Source organism: Suricata suricatta, chromosome 15 (assembly GCF_006229205.1).
Source record: "Suricata suricatta isolate VVHF042 chromosome 15, meerkat_22Aug2017_6uvM2_HiC, whole genome shotgun sequence".
NCBI classification, from domain to species: domain Eukaryota; kingdom Metazoa; phylum Chordata; class Mammalia; order Carnivora; family Herpestidae; genus Suricata; species Suricata suricatta.
Genome location: NC_043714.1, coordinates 22,443,143 through 22,465,086, shown reverse-complemented (window position 1 = coordinate 22,465,086; position 21,944 = coordinate 22,443,143). Strand labels below are relative to the sequence as shown.

At 39.8% G+C, this 21,944-nt stretch overlaps 1 protein-coding gene and 1 long non-coding RNA gene across 4 annotated transcripts in view; one reads left to right on the top strand and one right to left on the bottom strand.

Annotated features, from left to right (window-relative positions):
* The window catches only part of JPH1 (junctophilin 1), an 86,946-nt gene extending 73,478 nt beyond the window's left edge, over nucleotides 1-13,468 (top strand). Inside the window, 5 exon segments of the mRNA XM_029923504.1 lie at nucleotides 4,594-5,246; nucleotides 10,879-10,933; nucleotides 10,936-10,974; nucleotides 12,784-12,916; nucleotides 12,918-13,468. Of these exon segments, the coding sequence (XP_029779364.1) occupies nucleotides 4,594-5,246; nucleotides 10,879-10,933; nucleotides 10,936-10,974; nucleotides 12,784-12,916; nucleotides 12,918-12,981 (944 nt within the window). The 3' untranslated portion in view covers nucleotides 12,982-13,468.
* The window catches only part of LOC115279000, a 163,844-nt gene continuing 148,588 nt past the window's right edge, over nucleotides 6,689-21,944 (bottom strand). For all 3 annotated transcript variants that reach the window (XR_003903154.1, XR_003903156.1, XR_003903155.1), the window contains 4 exons: nucleotides 11,696-11,860; nucleotides 10,192-10,278; nucleotides 8,474-8,633; nucleotides 6,689-7,069 (listed from right to left, as the gene is read on the bottom strand). This is a non-coding gene — a long non-coding RNA (uncharacterized LOC115279000). The remainder of the gene's footprint in view (nucleotides 7,070-8,473; nucleotides 8,634-10,191; nucleotides 10,279-11,695; nucleotides 11,861-21,944) is intronic.

The following is a 21,944-nucleotide window of genomic DNA, read 5'->3' as shown; positions in this document are numbered from 1 at the left end:
CTGAGTAATGCTTCAGTATGTATATATACATCTTTTTTATATGTATGTATGTATTATACATCTTTTTATACAAAAACAATGGTTTTATCCATTCATCTATCAAGATGGGGCGCTTGGGTGCTGCCATATCTTGGTTATTGTAAATATTGCTGCAGTCAACGTAGCAGTGTATACATCTTTTCAAATTAGTGTTTTCCTGTTCTATGGATAAATACCCAGTAGTGGAATTACTGAACCATATGGTGTTTCTATTGTTCATTTTTTGAGGAACCTCCATTCTGTTTTCCATCGTGGTTACACCAATTTGTGTTTCTACCAATAGTGCAGAAGAGTTCCTTTTTCTCCACATCCTCACCAGCACTTCTTGTCTTTCTGATACTGCCCGTTCTGACCAGTGTAAATTGACTATGGATTTGATTTGCATTTCCCTACTGATTCGTGATACTGAGCATTTTTTCATGCATCCGTTGGCCATCTGTATGTCTTCTTTGGGAAAATGTCCAGGTCCTCTGCCCATTTTTCAATCAGATTGTGGTTGAGTTGCATAAGTTCGTTCTATGTTTTGGACATTAACCCCTTATTATATATATCATTTGGAAGTATTGCCTCCATTTAGTAGGGTGCCTTTTCCTGCTTATTTGCAAAAGCCTTTTATTTTGGTGTAGTCCCAATAGTTTATTGTTGCTTTTGTTTCCCATGCCTGAGGAGATGTATCTAGAAAAGTGTTGCTAGGGCTGATGTCAGACAGATTATTGCCAATGTTTTCTTCTAGGAGCTTTATGATCTCAGGTCTCACATTTAGGTCTTTAACCTATTTTTATTTTTGTGTGTGGTGTAAGAAAATGGTCTAGTTTCATGCTTTTGCATGTATTTATCCAGTTTTTCCCAACAGCCATTTATTGAAGGGACTGTCTTTTTCTTATTGTATATTCTTGCTTCCTTTGTCATAGAGTAATTGACCATATAAGCATGGGTTTCTGGGTTCTCTGTTCTGTTCCATTAATATATTTTTGTGCCAGTACAATACTGTTTTGATTATTATAGCTTTGGTAGTGTATCTCAAAATTGAGATTGTGATACCTCCAGCTTTATTCTTTTTCAAGATTGTTTTGGCTGAATATTCAGGGTCTTTTGTGGTTCCATACAAATTTTAGGATTATTTGTTCTAGTGTTGTAAAAACTGCTATTGGTATTTTGATGGGAATTGCATTGATTCTGATTACTTTGTACAGTATGGACATTTTAACAACATTCTATGCACCCAGGAGCCTAGAGTATCTTCCCATTTGTGTTAACAGTTTCTTCCATCAGTGTTTGTGGCACAATTTTAAATGCAATTGTTTTCTTAATTTCTTTCTGCCACTTTGTTAGAAAGTGTTTCTAGGGGCGCCTGGTTGGACCAGTTGGTTTAGCTTCCGACTTCAGGTCACAATCTTGCGGTTCATGAGTTGGAGCCCCACGTTAGGCTCTGTGCTGACAGCTCAGAGCCTGGAGCCAGCTTTGGATTCTGTGTCTCCCTCTCTCTGCCCCTCCTTCCCTCCCTCCCTCTCACTCTCTCAAAAACTGAATAAATGTTACCAAAAAAAAAAATTAAGAGTTTCTGTATAAATTGCTAGTGTATAGAAATACAACAGATTCCTGTATAATAATTTTGTATCCTGCAATTTCTGAATTCATTTATTGGTTCTAATAGTCTTTTTAGTGGAGTGTTTACCATTTTCTATATATGGTATCTTGTCTTTTGCCAATAGGAAGTTGACTTCCTTACCAATTTGTATGTCTTTTTCTTAATCTGATTGCTATAGCTATAACTTCCAGAACTCGGTTTAATAGAAGTGGCAAGAGTGGACATTCTTATTTCTGATCTTAGAGAAAAGCTTAGTTTTTCACCACCGAATATGATGTTACCTGTGGACTTGTCATATATGGCCCTTATTATGTTGAGGTATGTTCCCTCTAAACTCATTTGCAGGCAGTTCTTATCATGAGTAAATGAATTTTGTTAGATGTTTTTTTCTGCATCTATTGAAATGATCATATGATTTCTATCCTTCATTTTGTTAATGTGGTATATCACATGGATTGATTTGCAAATATTGAACCATCCTTGCATCCCCCAGAATAAATCCCAGTTGCTAATGGTGAATGATTCATTTAATGTATTATTAAATGCAGTTTGCTGATATTTTGTTGGGTATTTGCACCTGTATGCATAACTATTGGTCTGTATGTTTTTTGGGGTTTTTTTTTGTTTTTTGGTAATGTCTTTGTCTGGTTTTGATAGGGTAATTCTGGCCTTGTAGAATAAATTTGGAAGCTTTACTTTCCCTTCTATTTTTGGAATAATTTGAGGAGGCTAGGTATTAACTCTTCTTTAAGTGTTTGGTAGAATGCAGCTTTTGAATCCATCTAGTCCTGTACTTTATTTCTTGGGAGTTTTGGGATTAGCAATTCAACTTCATTACTAATAATTGATATGTTCAGATTTCCTATTTCTTCTTGGGGCACCTGGGTGGCTTAGTCAAGTGTCCAACTCTTGATTTCAGCTCATGTCATGATCTCACAGTCTGTGGGATCAAGCCCTGAGCTCTGCACTGAAGCACAGAGCCTGCTTGGGATCCTCTCACCTTATCCCCCACTTTGCACAAACTCCTCTCTCTAAATAAACATAAAAAAGAGATTTTCTATTTCATCCTGATTCAGTTTTGGAAGATTGTATGTTTTTAGGACTTTATCCATTTCTTCTAGATTATCCAATTTATTGGCATATAACTGTGTTAGTCTCTTATAATCTTTTTTGTATTTGTGTGGTGCTCGTTGTTCCCCGTATATTTCTTATTTTGTCCTCTCATTTTTCTTAAGGAGTCTGGCTAAATGTTTAACCTTTTTTCTATTGTGTAGTTACTCTCTACTTCCTTATTTGTGCTCTGATCTTTATCATTTCCACTCTGATCTTTATTTACATCCTTCTACCAATTTTGGACTTTTAAATATCAGGTTAGATTGAGATTTTTCTGGAGGTACACCTGAATTGCTATAAATTTACCTCTTAGATGTGCTTCTGCTGTATCCCAAAGATTTGGATCACTCTTTTTATTTTGTCTCCTCTTTCTTTGTTGATCTATTGATTGGTTAGTAACATGTTGTTTAGTCTCCACATGTTTGTGGGGTTTTTCCAATTTTTTTTTCTTGTAATTGATTTCTGGTTTCAAACTGCTAATGATCAGTTAGGATTTTAATCTCCTTAAATGTATTGAGACTTGTTTTGTGGCCTAACATGTGATCTAGCCTAGGGAATGTTCCATGTGCACTTGAAAAGAACATATATTCTGCTCGTTTGGGATAAGATGTTCTGTATATAATCTTTTAAGTCCATCTGGTCTAATGTATCATTCAAAGACACTGTTACCTTTTAAAGGGACACATGATAGTAATATAACAATAGTAGGAGATTCTAATACCCATTTGTGTCAATGGGTAGATCATCCAGGCAGAAAATAAACATCTGCTAATATTTGCTTTATGTATTTAGGTGTTCTAGTAATGGGTGCATAGATATTTACAAATGTTATATCCTCTTGTTAGATTGATCCCTTTATCATTATATAATGCCCTTCTTTGTGTCCTGTTATATAGTCTTTGTTTTATCTGATGTAAGTATTGCTACCCTAGCTTTTTATAAGTACATATCTATCAATAATTACTTTAAGTGGTCTAAATGCTCTAGTCAAAAAGACAAAAAGAGTGAAGGGATGGATGGAAAACAAGACCCATTTATATCTCTACAAGAGACTCACTTCTAACTGAAAATGAAGGAAAGAATAGGAAAAAATACTCCATGAAAATGAAAACAAAAAAATAAAAGTTCAGGTAGCAACACTTATATCAGTGTCCCTTTCTTAAAAGGCAGATTTTTCCATGTATAAAAATAACATAATTATTGCAAGCAATCCTAAAGTATTTAGAAAAAGAAAAAAAAATCTGGGACTACAGAGGCAAAGACAACAATTGCCTTATTATGACTTTAATGCTTTACAGAAAAATGGTCACAGTCCCTGTAAAGGGGCTCCAAGAAGTTTAAGTGACCCTTTGAGGAAGGCACGTTAAAAATGTCATCAGCAGACTCTATTCTTACTACTTATGCAGTAGGTGCTTTATTAAACGTTAGTTTAGTATATTATGATACTTAAATTATTTAATAAACAGACAAAACTCGGCTTATTTATGTGCTCTGTGTTTTAGTTATGCCACATAATTTGCATATGCAGATTAATTCTGGTGTTATTACCAGTGCTCATCAACCTGAATTTCTCCTCGGTGTTCTGCAGGCAGGAAGGATGCAGTTATTAGAGAAGTCAGAACTGTTTATCATTATTTATGCTATTTTGATGGCCATAAAGGTTAATCTTTTCCCGTGGGAAATTAAGTGTGCTCGTGCTTAATCCAAGCCTTGTCAATATCTAAAAAAAAAAAAAAAAAAAAAAGAGGAATGGTTAATCTGAAAAAATGCATGTAGATACCCATAAGGAACAAGCCTGTATGCCTTATTTTTTGTTTTATTACCTTCCCTTCTGTTGTCAATTTTTTCCCCAGGCCCAGACTATATCAAACAGAGATTTCAGGAAGGTGTAGATGCTAAAGAAAACCCAGAAGAGAAAGTACCAGAAAAGCCGCCTACACCAAAGGAATCTCCTCATTTTTATCGCAAAGGCACGACACCCCCCAGGTCTCCTGAAGCAAGTCCCAAACAAAGCCACTCTCCCCAGCCCTCCTCCCCGAAACCCATGAAGAAGCAGAACCCCAGCTCAGGGGCAAGACTCAACCAAGACAAACGGAGTGTGGCTGATGAGCAGGTGACAGCCATCGTCAATAAGCCTTTGATGTCAAAGCCTCCCACGAAGGAGGTGGGGGCCATGGTGCCCCTTTCCAAGTACTCTGGCCGCCACCACGTCCCCAACCCCAGTAACGGGGAGCTCCATTCTCAGTACCACGGCTACTACGTGAAACTGAACGCTCCCCAGCATCCCCCGGAAGACGTGGAGGAAGATGAAGGATCAAGCCAGTCTTCCTCAGCACGGGCGCACAAGCCATCACCCAACAACAGGTGGAGTCCCCCTAAATCTGTGACAAAACCAGTTGCCAAAGAAAGCAAAGCTGAGCCAAAAGCTAAGAAGTCTGAACTTGCTATACCAAAGAATCCAGCAAGCAACGATTCATGCCCTTCTTTGGAAAAAGAAGCCAATTCGGTAAGTTGTGCAAAGTGTGATCTTTCTTTTGGTTCTTTCAGGTAGCAGCATAGGGTGACTTGCACCTTAATGGCAGCTGGGCTAGCGGAGTCCTGATGAATGAACACAGGACTGTGTAGAGTAGAGCTTAGCATCTTTGTAGCCTAAGGCAGCAAAGAGCTCAGCCACCCACCTTAGATGTCATTCTGGTAGCCAACCTTTACCTGCACTCCTGCGTGAGTTTTGTGGTCGTTTAGTTTGAGCTGTTGTAACAAAAGTGCCATAAGCTAAGTATAATAAATAAAGAATATTTATTTCTTGTAATTCTAGAGGGTGTCCCAAGATCAAGGTGCCACAGACTTGGTGTCTGGTGAGAACCCAATTCCTGGTTCACAGACCATCTTGCTGTGTGCACCCTCAAATACCATGCTCTCCTCTTGTGAGGGCCCCCCTCCAAATACCATCACATTGGGAATTGGGGTTTCAGCATACAAAGTTTGCAGGAACACAAACACGTAGTCCCAAACTGTAGCTAACTCTCTGATTGGCTAAAAAGGAATCATGGGACCCTGGCCAGCGCCTCTGGGAGCCCTGGCTGGGAAGAGGCTTCCACTACCATTCACTAGGCTCTTAGCCCTGCTTTTGACCCTCACAAAAGACATAAAGGAATGGCTGGAAAACAAGACTTATCTGTATCCATATGCATACGAGAGAGACTCACTTTAGATCCAAAGAGATCAACTAAAAGTGAAGGAGTAGGAAAAGATATTCCAGTCAGCCCCTTTAGACAAAAGAACATCTTTTCTAGCTATTGCGAATTATTCTTTTAAATACTTAGTTTGGATTTTACTCAATTAGCCAAGCTTTGCAACTAGAACATTTTTCAACTATTTAAGAAAATTGCTCTGGTCTTCTAACTTCTCAGAGACTTCAGTTTTCTGGTAAATGCTAGTTTTGTTATCAGTCAGTCTGAAGCATTTAAGATTTTTAATTTTTCAACCAGAAAGCTATATATTATTGGTAAGTGTCATTTGATGAGCATCTAGAGATTTATTTGTTGAATAATATATGGAATTCATACTTTATCAAATAATATTGAGTTTATAAAATCATGTTGACCTAGTCACATGTTTTTTTGGAACAGAAGTGTTGCTTGTTAAATGTAGCTCAGGGAAGAAGCCACAGCTGACTCAATACGTACTAGTAATTTCTGAGACCTTTTCGTACATGTGTTATATACTTGTTTGCCAATTTATTAATCTGCACAACTATAAGTTTTTTCCTTTAACTGTAAACAGTTTAACCCTGTTAAACTAAATAGACAAAACACTAACAATGTTTAAAAAATTGAAATTCATCTTTTTTATCAACTTACATTTAATGTCTCTTAGGTTTATTTTGCTAATATTTACAAATATTTACATTTGTAATCATCTAAATATAAATTAATTAACTGTGTTAACTTCCTGAGAGTCGTCCTCCATGGGGATAAATGGTTTTCAAAACAGACTAACTATTAGTGTTAGTTTGCCAGACTTACAAGGGTGAAGTTCAAACGATGCAAGGCCATATGGTATCTACCTCGCGGTACCCAGTGATGGGTTCAGGAGACTTTTAGAACTCCGTAAGAGGAAGCAAATGGCCCAGTGTCCAATACACTTTCTTTAAAAATGTTACAAGTATTTGATAAATTCAGTCTTTTTGTTTAGAAAAAGTATCGTTTATTACTTATGTGCAGAACCATCTGATTCTTGGAGGTAGCCGGGCATCCTGCAGCTGGGTGGGTGAGTCTCTAGGGTCCCTTCCACACCTTGAGGGAGATGAGACCTGGTGCTCCACAGCCTCTGCACAACAGGAACCAGAGGTCAAGATTACCCTGGCACCTGCATGTGAAGATTTTAACAATTAACCTTCTTTTCCTGATAATAACAGAAAGCTGCCTTTCACACTCCCGGTGACTGTTTTCCTGACAGTTAAGAAGTGATAAAATCATCATAAAGGTAGTTAATGAGACACCTTTAGAACAAAGGAGTGGTGCATGCAATTTTGACATTGATGCTGTGTGAGCTAGAGGTTTACAAATAACTTGAAAGCTCACAGGAGTATTCACAATAAATCACACACTGGACAGAAAATCAGACTGAATTGGTGTTCCTTGTGGGCAGCCGAGAGATCTGGTCTGACTCAGAATCGCCATGTGTAGGGTGGTTGGATACACGGGACTGGACAGCATAGGCTGGTGGCTAAGGGTGTGGACTCTGGTGCCAGACTTTCTCTAAGTTCACATCCCAGTTGTGTTCCTTCTCAGCTGTGGGGGTCTGGGGCAGGTTTCCTACCTGTTCTGTGAGTTGTTCATCTCAATACCAGCATCAAAGGGTTGCTGTGGAGATTGAGTGAGCTAGTGCTTACGCAGTTCTTAGCGCAGCACTAGTGCAGGGTTAGGTGCTCCAAAAGCAAAGGCTATTATTGTTTCAACAGTGTGGTATTAAAGCATAAAATAGTTCACAAATATTTCAAAAGATTTGGACCCATCCTCAGGATCACCCTGGATCTTGATCTTCGGCACAGGCTAACAGTTAGCAAATATGAGAAGGGAGTCAATGCCAAGGGATTACTCTAACCTCCCTCCTCAGGAAACATGTGACTCCCATAGGCCACAGTTGCACATGGACTAATGTTCCAGGGAAACCCGTTCTGTGTGGTACCAATGCTTTTGTATGATTTTGCAACACTGACAACTTGTAGGAGCCAGTAGAGACATCTTCGCAGCCTTACCAAATAAGACTAGCAAGTGTTCTTCTAAGTAGGACTCTTGACCCCCTTTTGAGAACTGCCTGCATCTTAGCCTTTACTCTCTTCCAAGTCTATTCTGAAATGAACCTTATCTTTCTTTTGAATTGTTCTGAAACCCTACACACAGTAAATACGTATAAACTCAGCTACTAATACTAAATTAAATTGTGTGCTTTCCGAAAAGTTTTAGATTTAACATAAACTGTAGTAGCTCATCAGAAGGTTCCTCACAGTTTTAAAGGAGTAATGAGCTAGAACTTGTTTCCACATTTTGACGTCCTACTCTTTCTTTTCTAACGGCCTGAAAGTTCTTCCAATCAAGACTTGCACTTTGCCTGCAACAGCTTCTCTTATGACACCTGTCTCAGTCAGTCTTGAAAAGCAAGACTGACTTTTTTTCATTTTGCTATTTTAAACCACAACTGGCTACCACAGTCATGTTTATGAGACTTCACCTTAAAGCTTTCCACGCCATGCCCGGACTAGGTATCTGAAGAACACAGAGGTCACATCTCGATATCCCAGAATTATTTTCCACCTGGTTGCTGTTTGAACTTTTTATACCGTCCTCTTCACTGGGTCATCTTTAAAAATGGCTTCATAAATGGAGTTGTCCTAGTTGGATAAATAAATATATGTGTTCAATAAATATGCTTACATATCCATCTAAAAGTGCTAACCAATTCAAAAAGACAAATTCGTGGAACTTGTAAGGATTTATGAAATGGGAAGTAAAAGTCCAGACACACAAACTTTTGAAGTTAGATTTACCAAAGGCACTTTATCTGTTAGTCTACTTTTCCTCGGGCCACTGTAAGACACTGAACTCTACATTATGTTGTTCTGACCCCATATACTTTCCCTCATCTTTCATATCACTGTCTTTGGGAATTATAAATTAAATCCACTGACCCAGAAGAGTTAAGTGATTCCAAACTTCTTAACATATTCATGATCAAAATCTAATCAAAGTTTGTGATAGTAATAGCATATTCTTAATCTCCATGCTGAGTTACAATGTTGAAAGATTATTTCAATTATTTTTTGAGTTATAAGTGTTTCTTACATTATACATTTTAGATTAATCATTATTGATGAGTTACACAGGTTAGGACCCTCTTAGTAACTTAGAATACAACTATTCTAAAAGAAAAGTTCATCCTATCAAGATTTGATGCTTTTCTGCTACCATGAAATCATAGGGTATAGATGAAAATGCCATTTTTAAGAACTTGATTAGAAATTATTTTTAAACTAATTCCTGTGGCTACAATAGGGATTTATGTGGGGGGGAAGCTCTGAAGTAGAAGAAGTTTAATTTTAGTTCTGTAATTTGTTTAAACTGGATGAGTAACCTTGGGTAAGACACTTACCCTCTCAGAGCTCCATGGAATGGAACTCCTAATCACGTGTGCAGAACAAATAATCTACCCAGAACCACTCAGCCCCCTGCCTGGCATATAAAGACATGCAGTAAATGTTGCCTTTTCCTCCCATTTACTTGAGGTTTAGGAACTAGGGTTTTTCTTCTTCCTAATAGTCCCTATTTCAAGCTGTTTTTACTTCCTTTTCTTCCCCACCCTGATATTACTAATCACCCTGTTCATCATCAGGTCAACAACCACATCCACAGTGCCTGGAAAAGTACCAGATGATGGTAGGTGTCCATAATGGAACCCTGAATGAACGGGGCAGTCCATCTGTGTGGGGACCCACAGTGGTGAACAAAGCAGGGCCCCTGCCACTGTGGAGCCCAGTCAAGGACAAAGAGATTAGCAAGAAGTAGCAATGTATGAAGTGCTGAGATAGACAAAGACCAGGATACTCTGACCTCTTCCGGTGAGCTTGTGGCCCCATCTGGGGAGGACACCTCCTACAAGAGTATATGACCCAAGCCCTAGAGCAATGACAGTTCCAGTGTTCCTTACTCAACACCCCTCACCAAAAAATCACACAACTGTTTCCTCCTCTGTAAAATAAGAATTAAAATACCTACCCCACCCACCGAAAGCCAGTTAAGAACACATTTAATACTACTTAAGAATTAGACACTATTTTAATAGTAAATACCAAGATCATGTCCCTGTAATAAAAATGGCCAAGCATGAGCAGTTCTGAAAACATAGGTCATAAGGTTGCTTTTTGTTTAAACAAGTAAACAAAATTTGGGTACCTTGGCTAGCTGGTATTCATTGTAGCTGCAGTTATCAAAATAGAAGTCTGCACTTCATCCAACAGCTTGATTTTGGAAATGTTGTGGCTGTAAGAAAAGATGTAAAGAATTGAACCTGTAAAATAATTTCTGCAAGTGTTCAACTTCCCACTCGCAGTTTTTACTCCCAAGGATGTGGTGGTGTCAAAAAATATAACCAGGAAAAAGCAAGAATCAGAGACCCTCAGTTTGAGTTTCCTGACTTTTTCCTGAGAGGCCTCAGTACCCGAAAGATCTTATTCTTGCTTTCTAACTGCCTTCTTGAAGACAGAACTCTTCCTCATCTGAATTACCCCTTAACAAAAAGTCATACCCACTTTCCATTAGTTCCTGACCCCATTGTGGCGAACTCTCACCCACACTGTTGTTGAATCTTTTGAGGTGAATGTTTAGATTATGTGTAAGTCATTTTCTTAGATTAAATCAGGACTGGATTCATTTCATAGTGAAAGTGCAGAGACTGCTGCATCTAAATACGGCCTTGCTATTTTTAGTTTATACCTTTTGGAGCTGCTGTCATTTGTTCATGCCGAATTTACTGTGATGGGGTTGAGTTTTTCATATTTTTGATCATCGATTTTATGAGCTAGTTTACTATTGATGTTAACATGGAAACGTTATGCCTTGATTTGTTCTGTTCATTTCCAGGGCCCCAATTCAGTCATGATTGTCCTTGTCATGCTGTTGAATATCGGGTTGGCCATTCTTTTTGTTCACTTTCTAACTTGATTGGAATGAGGAAAGGTAAGAACAGCCTTAATTTCTACATAAAATCGCAGTGTCTAACATTCTTTTCCCACATTCAAATTTACTTTTTTTTTTTCCCTTAACAACTGCGTATTGTCCTTCACTTTCATTTTGGCTGTGCCTGAATGTGATTCAACATCGTTACTTAATGATCTAGCTGTTTTGACCCCTCAGTGAAGTCATGACAACTAGCGGTGTTAGCCCACACTTCCCTGCCGTGGCGTCTTCAGCCCTTTAAATGGCACTCCCCAGTCAGACTCAGACTCAGGGAAGGAGGCTTGGAATTAGGATGGGATCGCGAAAGAGATGAAACTTGGAAAATTCAGCTCGAGGACCTGTTCATGTTCCCCTGGGAATGCTTTGTGGCTTTGGGGTCCTCTGGGAGCTGAAGCAAGCAGCCGTGTTGGAGAGCAAAACTTAATAATCATTCTTTTTTAAAATCTGCTGAAGCAGCCCCATCCGGCGAAGTTCTTGGCATTGGCTACTCCATCTGTCCTAGCAGAGTGTGACTAAACTGGAAATGTATGGAGCTGCATTTTTTTTTTTTTTGATGGAAGTCAACAGCTGCCTTACTATTTTGCCATCGGACGTTTTTAGTAGGGAGCTGGGGAAACAAGCGACTGCCCGAGGAATGCGGTCGGAGGATTGTGTTGCTGTGGCCACCGTTCCAACACTCACCCTGGTCTCACTGGAAGAAATGGGTAGCAGCATCACTCACCAGTCTTATGCCATGACCTGCTGCTTTAGCAGCTCCTGGAATGTTCTGGGAGAGAACGTTTCGTTGGCTTGTGCACGACTGTGTTCATGTTTGCTGTTTATTTAAGTAGGATGCCTAGTCCTCTACAGCGTGTGGTCCTGGCTGGCTGAAGCACACTTGTCGCACCTCAAGGAAAAGAAACAACACAATTCTAGAGAAGACGTGTTCATTTCGATAGCAATACATCAATTGTTTCTGTGTCATTTAGTCTTCCAAAACCTGTAACAGGCTGTTTAAAAGTTAGCAATGTGAAGGCATCCTACCTTCTGAAGAAAAAAAACTTTAAATATTTTTAACATTACTGAGATGAATTATTTATGCACTTAGGAGGTGCTAAATTTTAAAAGCTGAAAGACAACAGAATTCTAAGAAGTATAGTCAAAATGTTGCATGGATTGCAGTAATCGGTGTTTAAGGGGTTCGGTTTCATTGCTGACGTACTTTACAACCAAATAAAATCTTGTCAGTGACTATGTTAATTCCCATGAAAGTTAAGCAAGATGCTATTAATAACTGCTCTAATCTTTTTTTTTTTCGTCCAACTTAAATTTTTGTTGAATACATTCAGGTAGAGCATAAAGCTTTGTTAAACTTCTGCTTCTCGATTTTATGCCTTTCGTGTTCTTCAAAGTCCTTTCGTAATTTTATTTCACATTTTAAAGGCTTAGACATTTTTATTTGAATATTTGTCTTTTGCAGTCCTTTGTTATTTCTGACATAATCTGATTTTTTTTTTTTTTGCTGTTTTATAATTTATCCTTTATTACTCAAAAGCATGCTTAGAGACACTGCGGGGTCTTTACACAAAATGATTATTTAAAAAGAAATCGGGAGGAAAGGGATCTTAAATCTCTGGAAGGCATCACATCGTGGAGAAGGAGCTAGCTCTTCCTAAATCATTGTTCACGGTCTGCATGGTTTAATCAGATTCTCGTTACCTTACTTGCTGCCTTTTCAGTGCAGAAGAGAGAGGTCGCACGTTAGCACAGGTGTGGACTGAATGCTTTGTCGCCTGCAGGCCAGAAACCCCTTGAGGTTTCTTGCCCAAGTGCAGGATGTGGAGAACCCTGCCGATGACCGATACGGAATACAGAAGAAGGCGGAAGGAGAGCAAGTGAAAATTACAACTTGTATATTTATTTATTTTTTACCTTTTGCTTTGACTTTTAAATTTAGGAAGTACGTTTTTAGCCAAGAAACGTTTCGGCTCCTGCGTCCGTCTCCGTACTCTCACTGCGCCTTCCTAACCCCATAGCTCTTGATGCTGGGAAAGCGGATTTTTAAAAAAAAATAAATAAATAAAATATTTAATCTTATTAAGTGTTTATTTAAAACGTGTAATGCTTTGGAAATAATGGGTAACAGATAACTAAAGGATATGTTTATAAAGTGAGCATGTTGGTTCCATTTATAAATATATGTATGATTTATAAGCTTTTTTAAAAACAAAGCTCAAATTGATGGTATTTTTCTAAAATGTGCACAGCTGTATTTTACATGAAAGGCTCTTTCTAATGGGTTGTTATACTGTACTCTACATTTTGGACAGCACATGAAGTCTGCCAATGTACTTAATAAAACATGACCTTGTTTATTTAAAAGTTTCTTGCTGTGAAAAAGAACTCCATACCTGTGAGTTCCTTTATTTATAATCCTTGAAACCAAAATGTATAATGTACAGTTTTCACAACTGTATCTGCTCTAATAAAAAAAAAAGTTGGTTATTAATAAAGTTGCAGGTGTGTTTCCTTTGTAAATTATGCGGAATTTTTTGGTGGTGGTTGTATTAAAAGAAAGATCTGAAAAATCAACCATAGAAACAGGGTGCAGAATGCCCAGAGAAGCCACGTGGCAGGAGGTACTCAATTTCTTCCTACATTTCTTTCGTTTTGGGCTTTTCAAACAGAAGATTCATTTTGCTGCTGAGCACCTTCATTATTTGGAATAGGGCCTTATCCAGGGTTTTATGTCTGCCCCTGTTTTTAAAGAAAACCCGAAGTTGGAGTAAATCCCCCTCCTGCTTGGGTACTTTTCAATTAATTAAAAGTTTTTGGATCATCGTGCCCCAAATAAATGCGTATGTTGCTATGGCCCCTGTTTAGACACATTTCTGGAAGCTTAGGCACCCTGTGCAGTTGAATAAACTCGCTGCCACTGTAGACTTTCCAGCCCCTGGGCTCCCGTTGACGCCGGCCGGTGCTGGCCTAGGCTGCCTTGCACCACGAGCTGCCCGTGAAGGCAATCGTGCAAGGAGCGCCTCCAAAACGCCTTCCCAGGGAGCTGCGTGGTGCTTTTCAGTTCCCGAATTAGTCACTCCTGTTGAAGGCTAAGGTATTGGAGACCCCTCTGTGCACGATGCATAAAGTTATTGCCTCTAAGTCACAACAGATTCATCAACTTAAATGCTTAATCTCCTAGTAAAGCCTGAAAGAATGGAACACAGAACAGACTTTTGGAGCAGGCCGGAAGAGCGCAGGGTGCTAGAAAGATTATTGATTCCAGGGTCATGTCCAAACCACAAGTCTTGATGGCTGAAGCCAAAGCTGGGGTGAAGACTTTGTGGCTGGGAAATCTGGAAAATATTCTACATGCCCTTTGAATGCAATAGCTATTTCAGGAGCTATGAGAAGCAGGCTCCCAGGCGGACACCGAGTGCAGCCCGCCTCCCATGCTCTGGAAACTTGTGTAGCCTCGTCTCTGCAACTCAGCTTGTGGCTGTACACGTGGCATGTTCTGCCCGTGCGGTTACCCAGCAGCTCCCCAGGCTGAGTTGGATGATCCCAGGTTTTCGAACTATGTCCAGCATTTCCTCCTAACCCCAAAAGTACTGAAAAGTACGTTAGTGTTCTGTACCAGCCTCTAGAGGAGTCTCGGTTACGGAAGTAGAAGAACAAAGTATCTAGAATAAAATGACTGCTGAATGCAGTGGATATGGATAAAATTCTGGCTATGGTCGTGATTGTGGCTTTTTCTCTAACCTGGGCCCTGGTTTCCTCAGCTGTCAAATGGGCATACCATTGCACAAAGCGCACACCTCACAGCATGGTTGTGAAGGAGAAATGAGCTCATTTATGTTAAGAACGTAATAATGGAGTGCCTGGCGCATAATAACTGTTGTGTTAGCTTTGTACCAATTGGAGGAACTAGGAAAAAAATTTTAATTTCTTTAAGACTCTCAAACACATTAAAAAATATATAGTGAGGGGCGACTGGATGGCTCAATCAGTTGAGCATCCGACTTTGACTTATGTCATGATCTCTCACGAGTCTTTGAGTTGAAGCCCAGCTTTGGGCTCTGTTCTGACCACTCAGAGCCTGGAACCTGGATTCTGAACTTTGGATTCTGTGTCTTCCTCTCTCTCTGCCCCTCCCCTGCTCGCTCGCTCACTCACTCTCTCTCTCTCTCTCTCTCTCTCTCAAAAAGAAACATTAAAATTTTTTTGAAAAAAACATAGTGAGATCCCACTATAATGCCCTCTTTTTAAAGGTTAATTATGCCACAGGTCATATTATGTTCTTTCCTCCATGGTAAACACTTAACAGAGTTCCCCCTCTACACTAAAATGCCATTTTCTGTACAGTATGATGTGAGACCTTGGCTTTACAAAGAGTTTTCACATCAGTGACTTGTTAGATTCTTATGAGATCCCTAGGAAAGAATTCCTGAAGTTAATGACTTGCCTGAGGCTACCTGCCAGAAAGTTAAAAAAAAAAAAAATCTCTCAATGCGCTTTTTCATTTCATATATTGGCTATCATTGCTCCACACTGTCATACTCATCAACCATCAAAAGGTAGAAAATATGATGAAATTAAAGGTAACAGTATGGGTTGAATGAGCCTATTTCCCTAAATTCCTTAATGACACTTGGTTGATTTAACTGTAGTAGAGTTTATTAAAAGTTCTGAGTAATTCAGACTATTGTTTCATGACTTTTAATCAGGTATTTATGATATTTTTGAACCTTAGAAAATATTAACAAAAGTTTAGCATTTAAATATTTTGGAGTCAGAAGGATGTTATAAATGAACTGTGTGTGTCAGTGTGTCTGTGTACGTGTGTGTGTTTGAACTTGATCTCAAGAATTAACCTAGAAATTACACATTGTGCCTAAGACTTAAAAGATATTGTAATGGTCTTTTGATACTTCATCACAGTGTTCCGTACAATTTCTTTGGTAGTCTCCTGAGTCCCAAATCTGTGCCCAAGACAAAAACAAAAACAAAAACGTTTGATGCTACCTACATCTGTTTGTCATATGCAAGTAATACGGGGGGACTCAACCTAATTTTTCATCTCTCAGGGTCCACTTTATTTCCCAGTCTTTATGTACTTTACAATTTGGTTTTCCTCCATTAGGATTTTTGTGCATAGAAATAAGTCCATTTTTTTCTAGTAATCAGGTCTATATTTTCATTCACAGACAAGTATTACTAACCTAAAAGACTATATTTTTTAGTTTTCATTGGTTCGCTCCCACTATCAACATTTCACCTGTATTTGTGTTGAGCTTCTAAAGACTACCTGAGTAAATTATAAAGGAAGCCCTGTAAACCCATGCACTACCCTGCTCTTTCAGGAGTTTTACTTATTTTACTTTCTTATTTTTTTTAAAGATTTAGGAGGGCGCTTGTGGGGAAGAGAACTGGGTATTATATGGAAGCCAACTTAACAATAAACTATATGAAAAAATAAAAATAAAAATCTAAAAAAAAAAGATTTTAAGTAATCTCCACACCCAATGTGAGGCTCGAACTTATAACCCTGAGATCAAGAGTCACATACTCTTGGGGCGCCTGGGTGGCTCAGTCGGTTAAGCGTCTGACTTTAGCTCAGCTCATGATCTCATGGTTTGTGAGTCTGAGCCCTGCGTAGGGCTCTGTGCTGACAGCTCGGAGCCTGGAGCCCGCTTCAGATTCTGTGTCTCCCTCTCTCTCTGCCCCTCCCCTGCTCATACCCTGTCTCTCAAAAATAAACAAATGTTTAAAAAAAAAAAAGTCACATGCTCTACCAACTAAAGCCACCAAGGCACCCCCTTGGTTTTTGTTTGTTTTTAAGACACGCTTTCAGGGATTTTAAGGTGGCCTCTGTGTTCAGTACACTGCCTGGCCCCTCGTGCCCTCGGAAGCCTGGGCTCTACACTGCACTGGGTCAAGGTTCTTGTCAGCCTCCCCAGACCAGCAGCATGCTTAGGCATACACAGTTTATTGGTGCAGTTTGACAAACATGTCAGCTTAACTGAGGATATTAATTCAAATAGAGAAGCATAAAAAGGCTTCAATTCAGCCATGCCACTTTCTCAGATGCCAGCTTGTACAACCAGTCATCCACTTCCTTTTGAGTTATCCCCCTGTTCATCGGCTATGTCAGCATCAAACATCACACGCCCATTTGGTACCCTGTAAGAGTTTTGGTGTCTGTAAAATGGGAATAATATCTGCCTCATAGTGTCTTTATCAGAATCGAAGTAGAGAACTTCAGTCAGCTCCCCAACTCGTGGTAGACTCAACATCTAGTAGGTACTATTATGCTTAATAGTCTCAACTTTACCAGCAATTTTTACCTATTCTTTTATCAAACATTTGTTATGTACTGTTGAAATAACTTTTGAGTCCTGGGTGGCTCAGTCATTTAGCATTGGACTTCAGCTCAGGGCGTGATCTCATAGTTGGTGAGTTCGAGTCCCACATCAGGTGAGCTCATGCCCCATCTCGGGTGAGCCCTGCTTTGGGTGAGCTCGTGCCCGACTTGGGGAAAAACAGGAGCCCTGAGTGAGCCCTGCTTTTCTCTCTGCCCCTCCACTGCCCCTTGATCACTTGTGCCCTCTCTCAAAAAAAAAAATAATAATAATAATAATAAGGTAGAAAAGAAAGGAGAGAAGGCAGAAAAATAGACCAAATGACAGAAAAAGAAAGAATGAAAAGAAAAAACATTCTAAGCCCAAGATGGAGCCTCCTTTGCATGGGGTGTTATGTCAGCAACCAGAACTGAGATAACTTTTGGGGCCCTGTAAATGCTCCATTTGACCAGAAACACAATATATCCAGTCGGCCAATTCCCAAACCCCAGGCCAACTCTGGGTCTGCTCATGCCAAAACAAGGTGGCCTATTGTGGCCCCAACCAATCAGATACTTCCTATTCTTCCTCTTTCTTCTTTTTTACATTTTAACCTCTAAAAGCCTCCTGCCTTCTACCCCACTTTTCAGTTCTCCAGACAGAGACTGGCCACTTTTTGAAGTGTCAAAGTTTGTTTACATCACCTAAATTGTTGTCTTGAATATTTTTTTATAATATTTAACTGATGTTTATTTAAATCCATTGAAATGAAATTCTTTGGTCATTAAGCATCAGGTCCTCCTGCATTCCAAGGAGTGCATTCTGCATATAGATTCAATTGGGCTTCAGATAATTAAATGAGTTCATTCACAAAAGCAAAGAACAGACAATAAAAATCAGAGCTCTTACTGATCAAGACACACTAGTGGGCATTGATGCATTTCTCATTAGAAGCTGAGGCATGCTTAAATATGGAACACTCATACTAGGTACAACTATTCATTAATGTCTATTACAAAAAACTGTTTAAGAAGAAGATACAATTAAAGTGTATGAGAAATGAGCCTGACACAGATTTGCCACAATGATTATGCTCTTGGTTGTAGGAAAACTTCCTGATACAGGTAAAGCATCAAGATGTTCACTGATATGCAGAAATGTGTTAATGGGCCTAACTATTATATTTAATCACTATGATTATGAGCATAGGCAAATGGCTCTGGCTTTAAATGAAATTAAAATACATTTAATCAGAAATAATAGCATGGCAAAATATCATAATGTCAGATCTGACAGTAGCATCCATTAGTGTTTAAGTTCATCATTAATATTTTTAAAGAAAGAATTTATCTGCTCAGTTCAGGGTAGACTTCCTGATAGCTCCGCTCAAATCCTGCATTAAGCTAAACTTGGGTGCTTTTCTTCAAGAGAAAACAGGAAAAAAATCTCCTGTTTGAAACATATTTCATTCACTATTTTAAGGAAAACCTGACATTAGATGAAAGTCACCTCCTGGGACTTTAAATAGCCTTTATATCATGAAAACACACACAACCTTCTTCTTCTCACCAAATCTCATTCTACATAGACCACAACAGGAAGGAAACTGTTTCAGTGGTTTTCAAACTTCAGTGGGCCTTGGAATAATCCGGAGGTAACACTGCTGAGCCCCACCCAGTTTCTGATTGCGTAGTTCTGGGAATCTGCGTCTCTAATTTGTTCCCAAGTGATGCTGATGCTGCTGGCCAGGGGACCATGCTTTAAGAACCATATAATAACGCAGTGTAACAAGTATGCGGTCCCAACTATAGCTGGGCCCATTGCTTGGCTCTGTGTGCGGTGTGGTAAAGAAAAGAAAGTAGAAAAAAATACATACACACTAACATCTGTTAACACAACATTATTTGATCCTTACAGTAACTAACTCAGGGAACTAGGAAGCATTTCCCCCACTTTGCATACAAGAAAGCCAAGGCCAAGGTGGGTGGAGAAAACTGTTTAACAAAACACAGGACTCCCACCCAGGTACCTGTGGCTCCAAGCCTGGGGCTTCTTTCCCCTACATCTCAGCAGCTCTGAGCCTGTCCTCTGACCACCAAAGGTTAAACACAAGGCACATTGCAAAGTTGTTCTGTTATTAGGCAAAACATGAAGGTTAAATCCTCAGGGTTAATTGAGACAAAACATTGGTATCTAAGTTTGAAGGTAATGCGTTGTCTACGACTTGAATGAGGGTCATTCTCAAATCCATGTAGTGGTTAATCTATAGCCATTTCTCAAACCACATATGAAATTGGACCTGATTATCTTAAGATCTGCACACTCAAATGCTTCTGTTTTATCACGTGTGCTCACATTTGTAAGCCTACACAACTCTGTCCATCTGTGTAGAATCTCTCCCCTAGTTCTGACAGGCAAAAAAAAAAAAAAAAAACAACCTATGCCATTAAAGTGACAACAGCATTGACACGTACAGATTCCATCACGTCCTGCGGACCTTCCTCAGCCACCGCCAGGCTCAAAGAGGAAACCCGATTCAGAGGAGAGAGAAGGCAGAGATTGGCAGGAAGCAAGGGGGCTCTTAGAAAAACATCCTGATCCTTATTTTTGTCAAGAGATGTGTGTGGGATTTAAGAAATTAATCCTTCAAAGGGCATCAGACAAGTTCTGCCTCAGAGAGTTTATCTTCAACACAGATTTTCCACAAATGGCAAGAATCGACAATATACAGAAAAGAACTACACAGTGGTCAATAAACATGAAAAGATGCTCAACCTGACTTGTAGCCAGGGAAACGCAGATTAAAATAATGAGATTTTCAAAATCCAGTGCCTGCCACACCGACTAACTACATTCTTAGTTGAAATGGAAAAAGGGCTTGATTTGGAGTCAGCACTGATCTCCACTCTAGATGTCTTTACATGCCCCCTGCAGGAACCTTTCCTGAGCTCCAGTGAATGGCCCTCCCCAATGACTCCAAACCACCTTGCTTGATGTTTAGCCCTTTACTGCATGAACCAATTGTGTTTCAAATCTGTCTCTGCTACTAGGCTGTACACTCCTTGCCAGTGGGGACTTTGAGCCATGCCTCCACCCACCAGTGCAACACGCTCTGAGGACCTGACCCTCGCCATATTAATATGAGTAAAGCTAAGGGCGGGGGGGCAGTGAATGTTTGTGGAAGAGTAGGAAGTTTTAAGCATATGTAGAAATCCTGTTCAGATGTCACTCATTTCTATTTGGCAAAAATTATGACTGAGAGCCTTTGTAAAAGCAGTTGGCCAAGAAATAGATAACATATCCAAGAAGGACAACAGAGAATTCATCTTGATTAAGAAAATGATTCCTAGGGGCACCTGGGTGGCTCAGTAGGTTAACCTTCCAACTCTTGATCTCAGCTCAGGTCATGAACTCACTGTTCATGAGTTCGAGGCTTGCATCAGGCTTTGTGCTGATGGTGCAGAGCCTGCTTGCGATTCTGTGTCTCCTTCTCTCTGCCCCTCCCTCCATTTGTGCATGCTCATGCTCACTTGTGCTCTCTCTCTTTCAAAACAAATAAAACTTTAAAAAAAGAAAATGAAAATGATTTCTAAAAAAACAAGAATAAAGGTTCAGTGAGGCAAGATGGCTAAGGTCGAGAGAGCTGCTGTACGGCATCATGCCTGAACACAACAGCACAGCTTTGTGATCTTGACGGTCTTTGAAGAGGGTAAATTTCGTGCTGTGTTCTTACCACAATAAACATTTTAATTACTTCTTAACACCTTGAAATATTTTCAGGCATTTAGGATTAAGTGGATGGTGAATAGACGCCAGGTGTTCATTATGAGATGAGAGTTTTTGATTCTCTATTTGCCTCAGAGTGGCAAAACTGTGGAGGGGAAGAAAAATGGGCAGATTAGAGCAACCTGAAGAGGCGATTCAACCAAAGTGGTGATTTGGTATGAAGAATACAGGAAAGAAGGATTCCAGAATGGCGCCCACGGTTCGGGCGTGAGTCCTTCCCTAAGACAGGGAGGCTAGGAGGAGGTGTGCCCAGGTGGCCTGAAGACACAGAATTTAGTCTGAGGCGTGGTGGACCTGATGGGCTTGGGTGAGATGGGCTCAGCAGAGAGAATACCATTGGGTATAGTTGCCCAAGGCTCCCGGAACTCTGCGATCAGGATGTGTCCTGAGCATATGGTCAAGGGAGACCACCCCCTGACGTGCAAGGAGTTGTGTTCCTCTTTAAAATGTTCTCTCCATCCATTGGAGGTCTCTCAACAAGACTACATTCAGTAGATTTTTTTTTTATCATGGTTAAAAACATAAGTTTACCATGTTAACGGGTGTTAAGTGTACGGTTCAGTGGCATTCGGTTGTGCGACTATCACTGCCATCCGCCTTCAGATGTTTGTAACTGACGTTTTTAATTGCCTTGTTATGCCCAGATTTCAATATTGTCCCCAAAAACCAGAGACCACCAGGGCGACCGAGTTACGCATGCAAAAGCAAAGGGCATTTATTATTATGGGCTTAGGCTGGCCGGGCCTAAGCTCGGGCTCACAGACTTTACCAGCGCAGTGGACCCGTGCTGAGAGCCCCGAACAAAGGCGGGGTAGGGCTTTTACGGGTTTGGGGAAGGGGGAGTTACAGGAAATTGTGACACAGCTA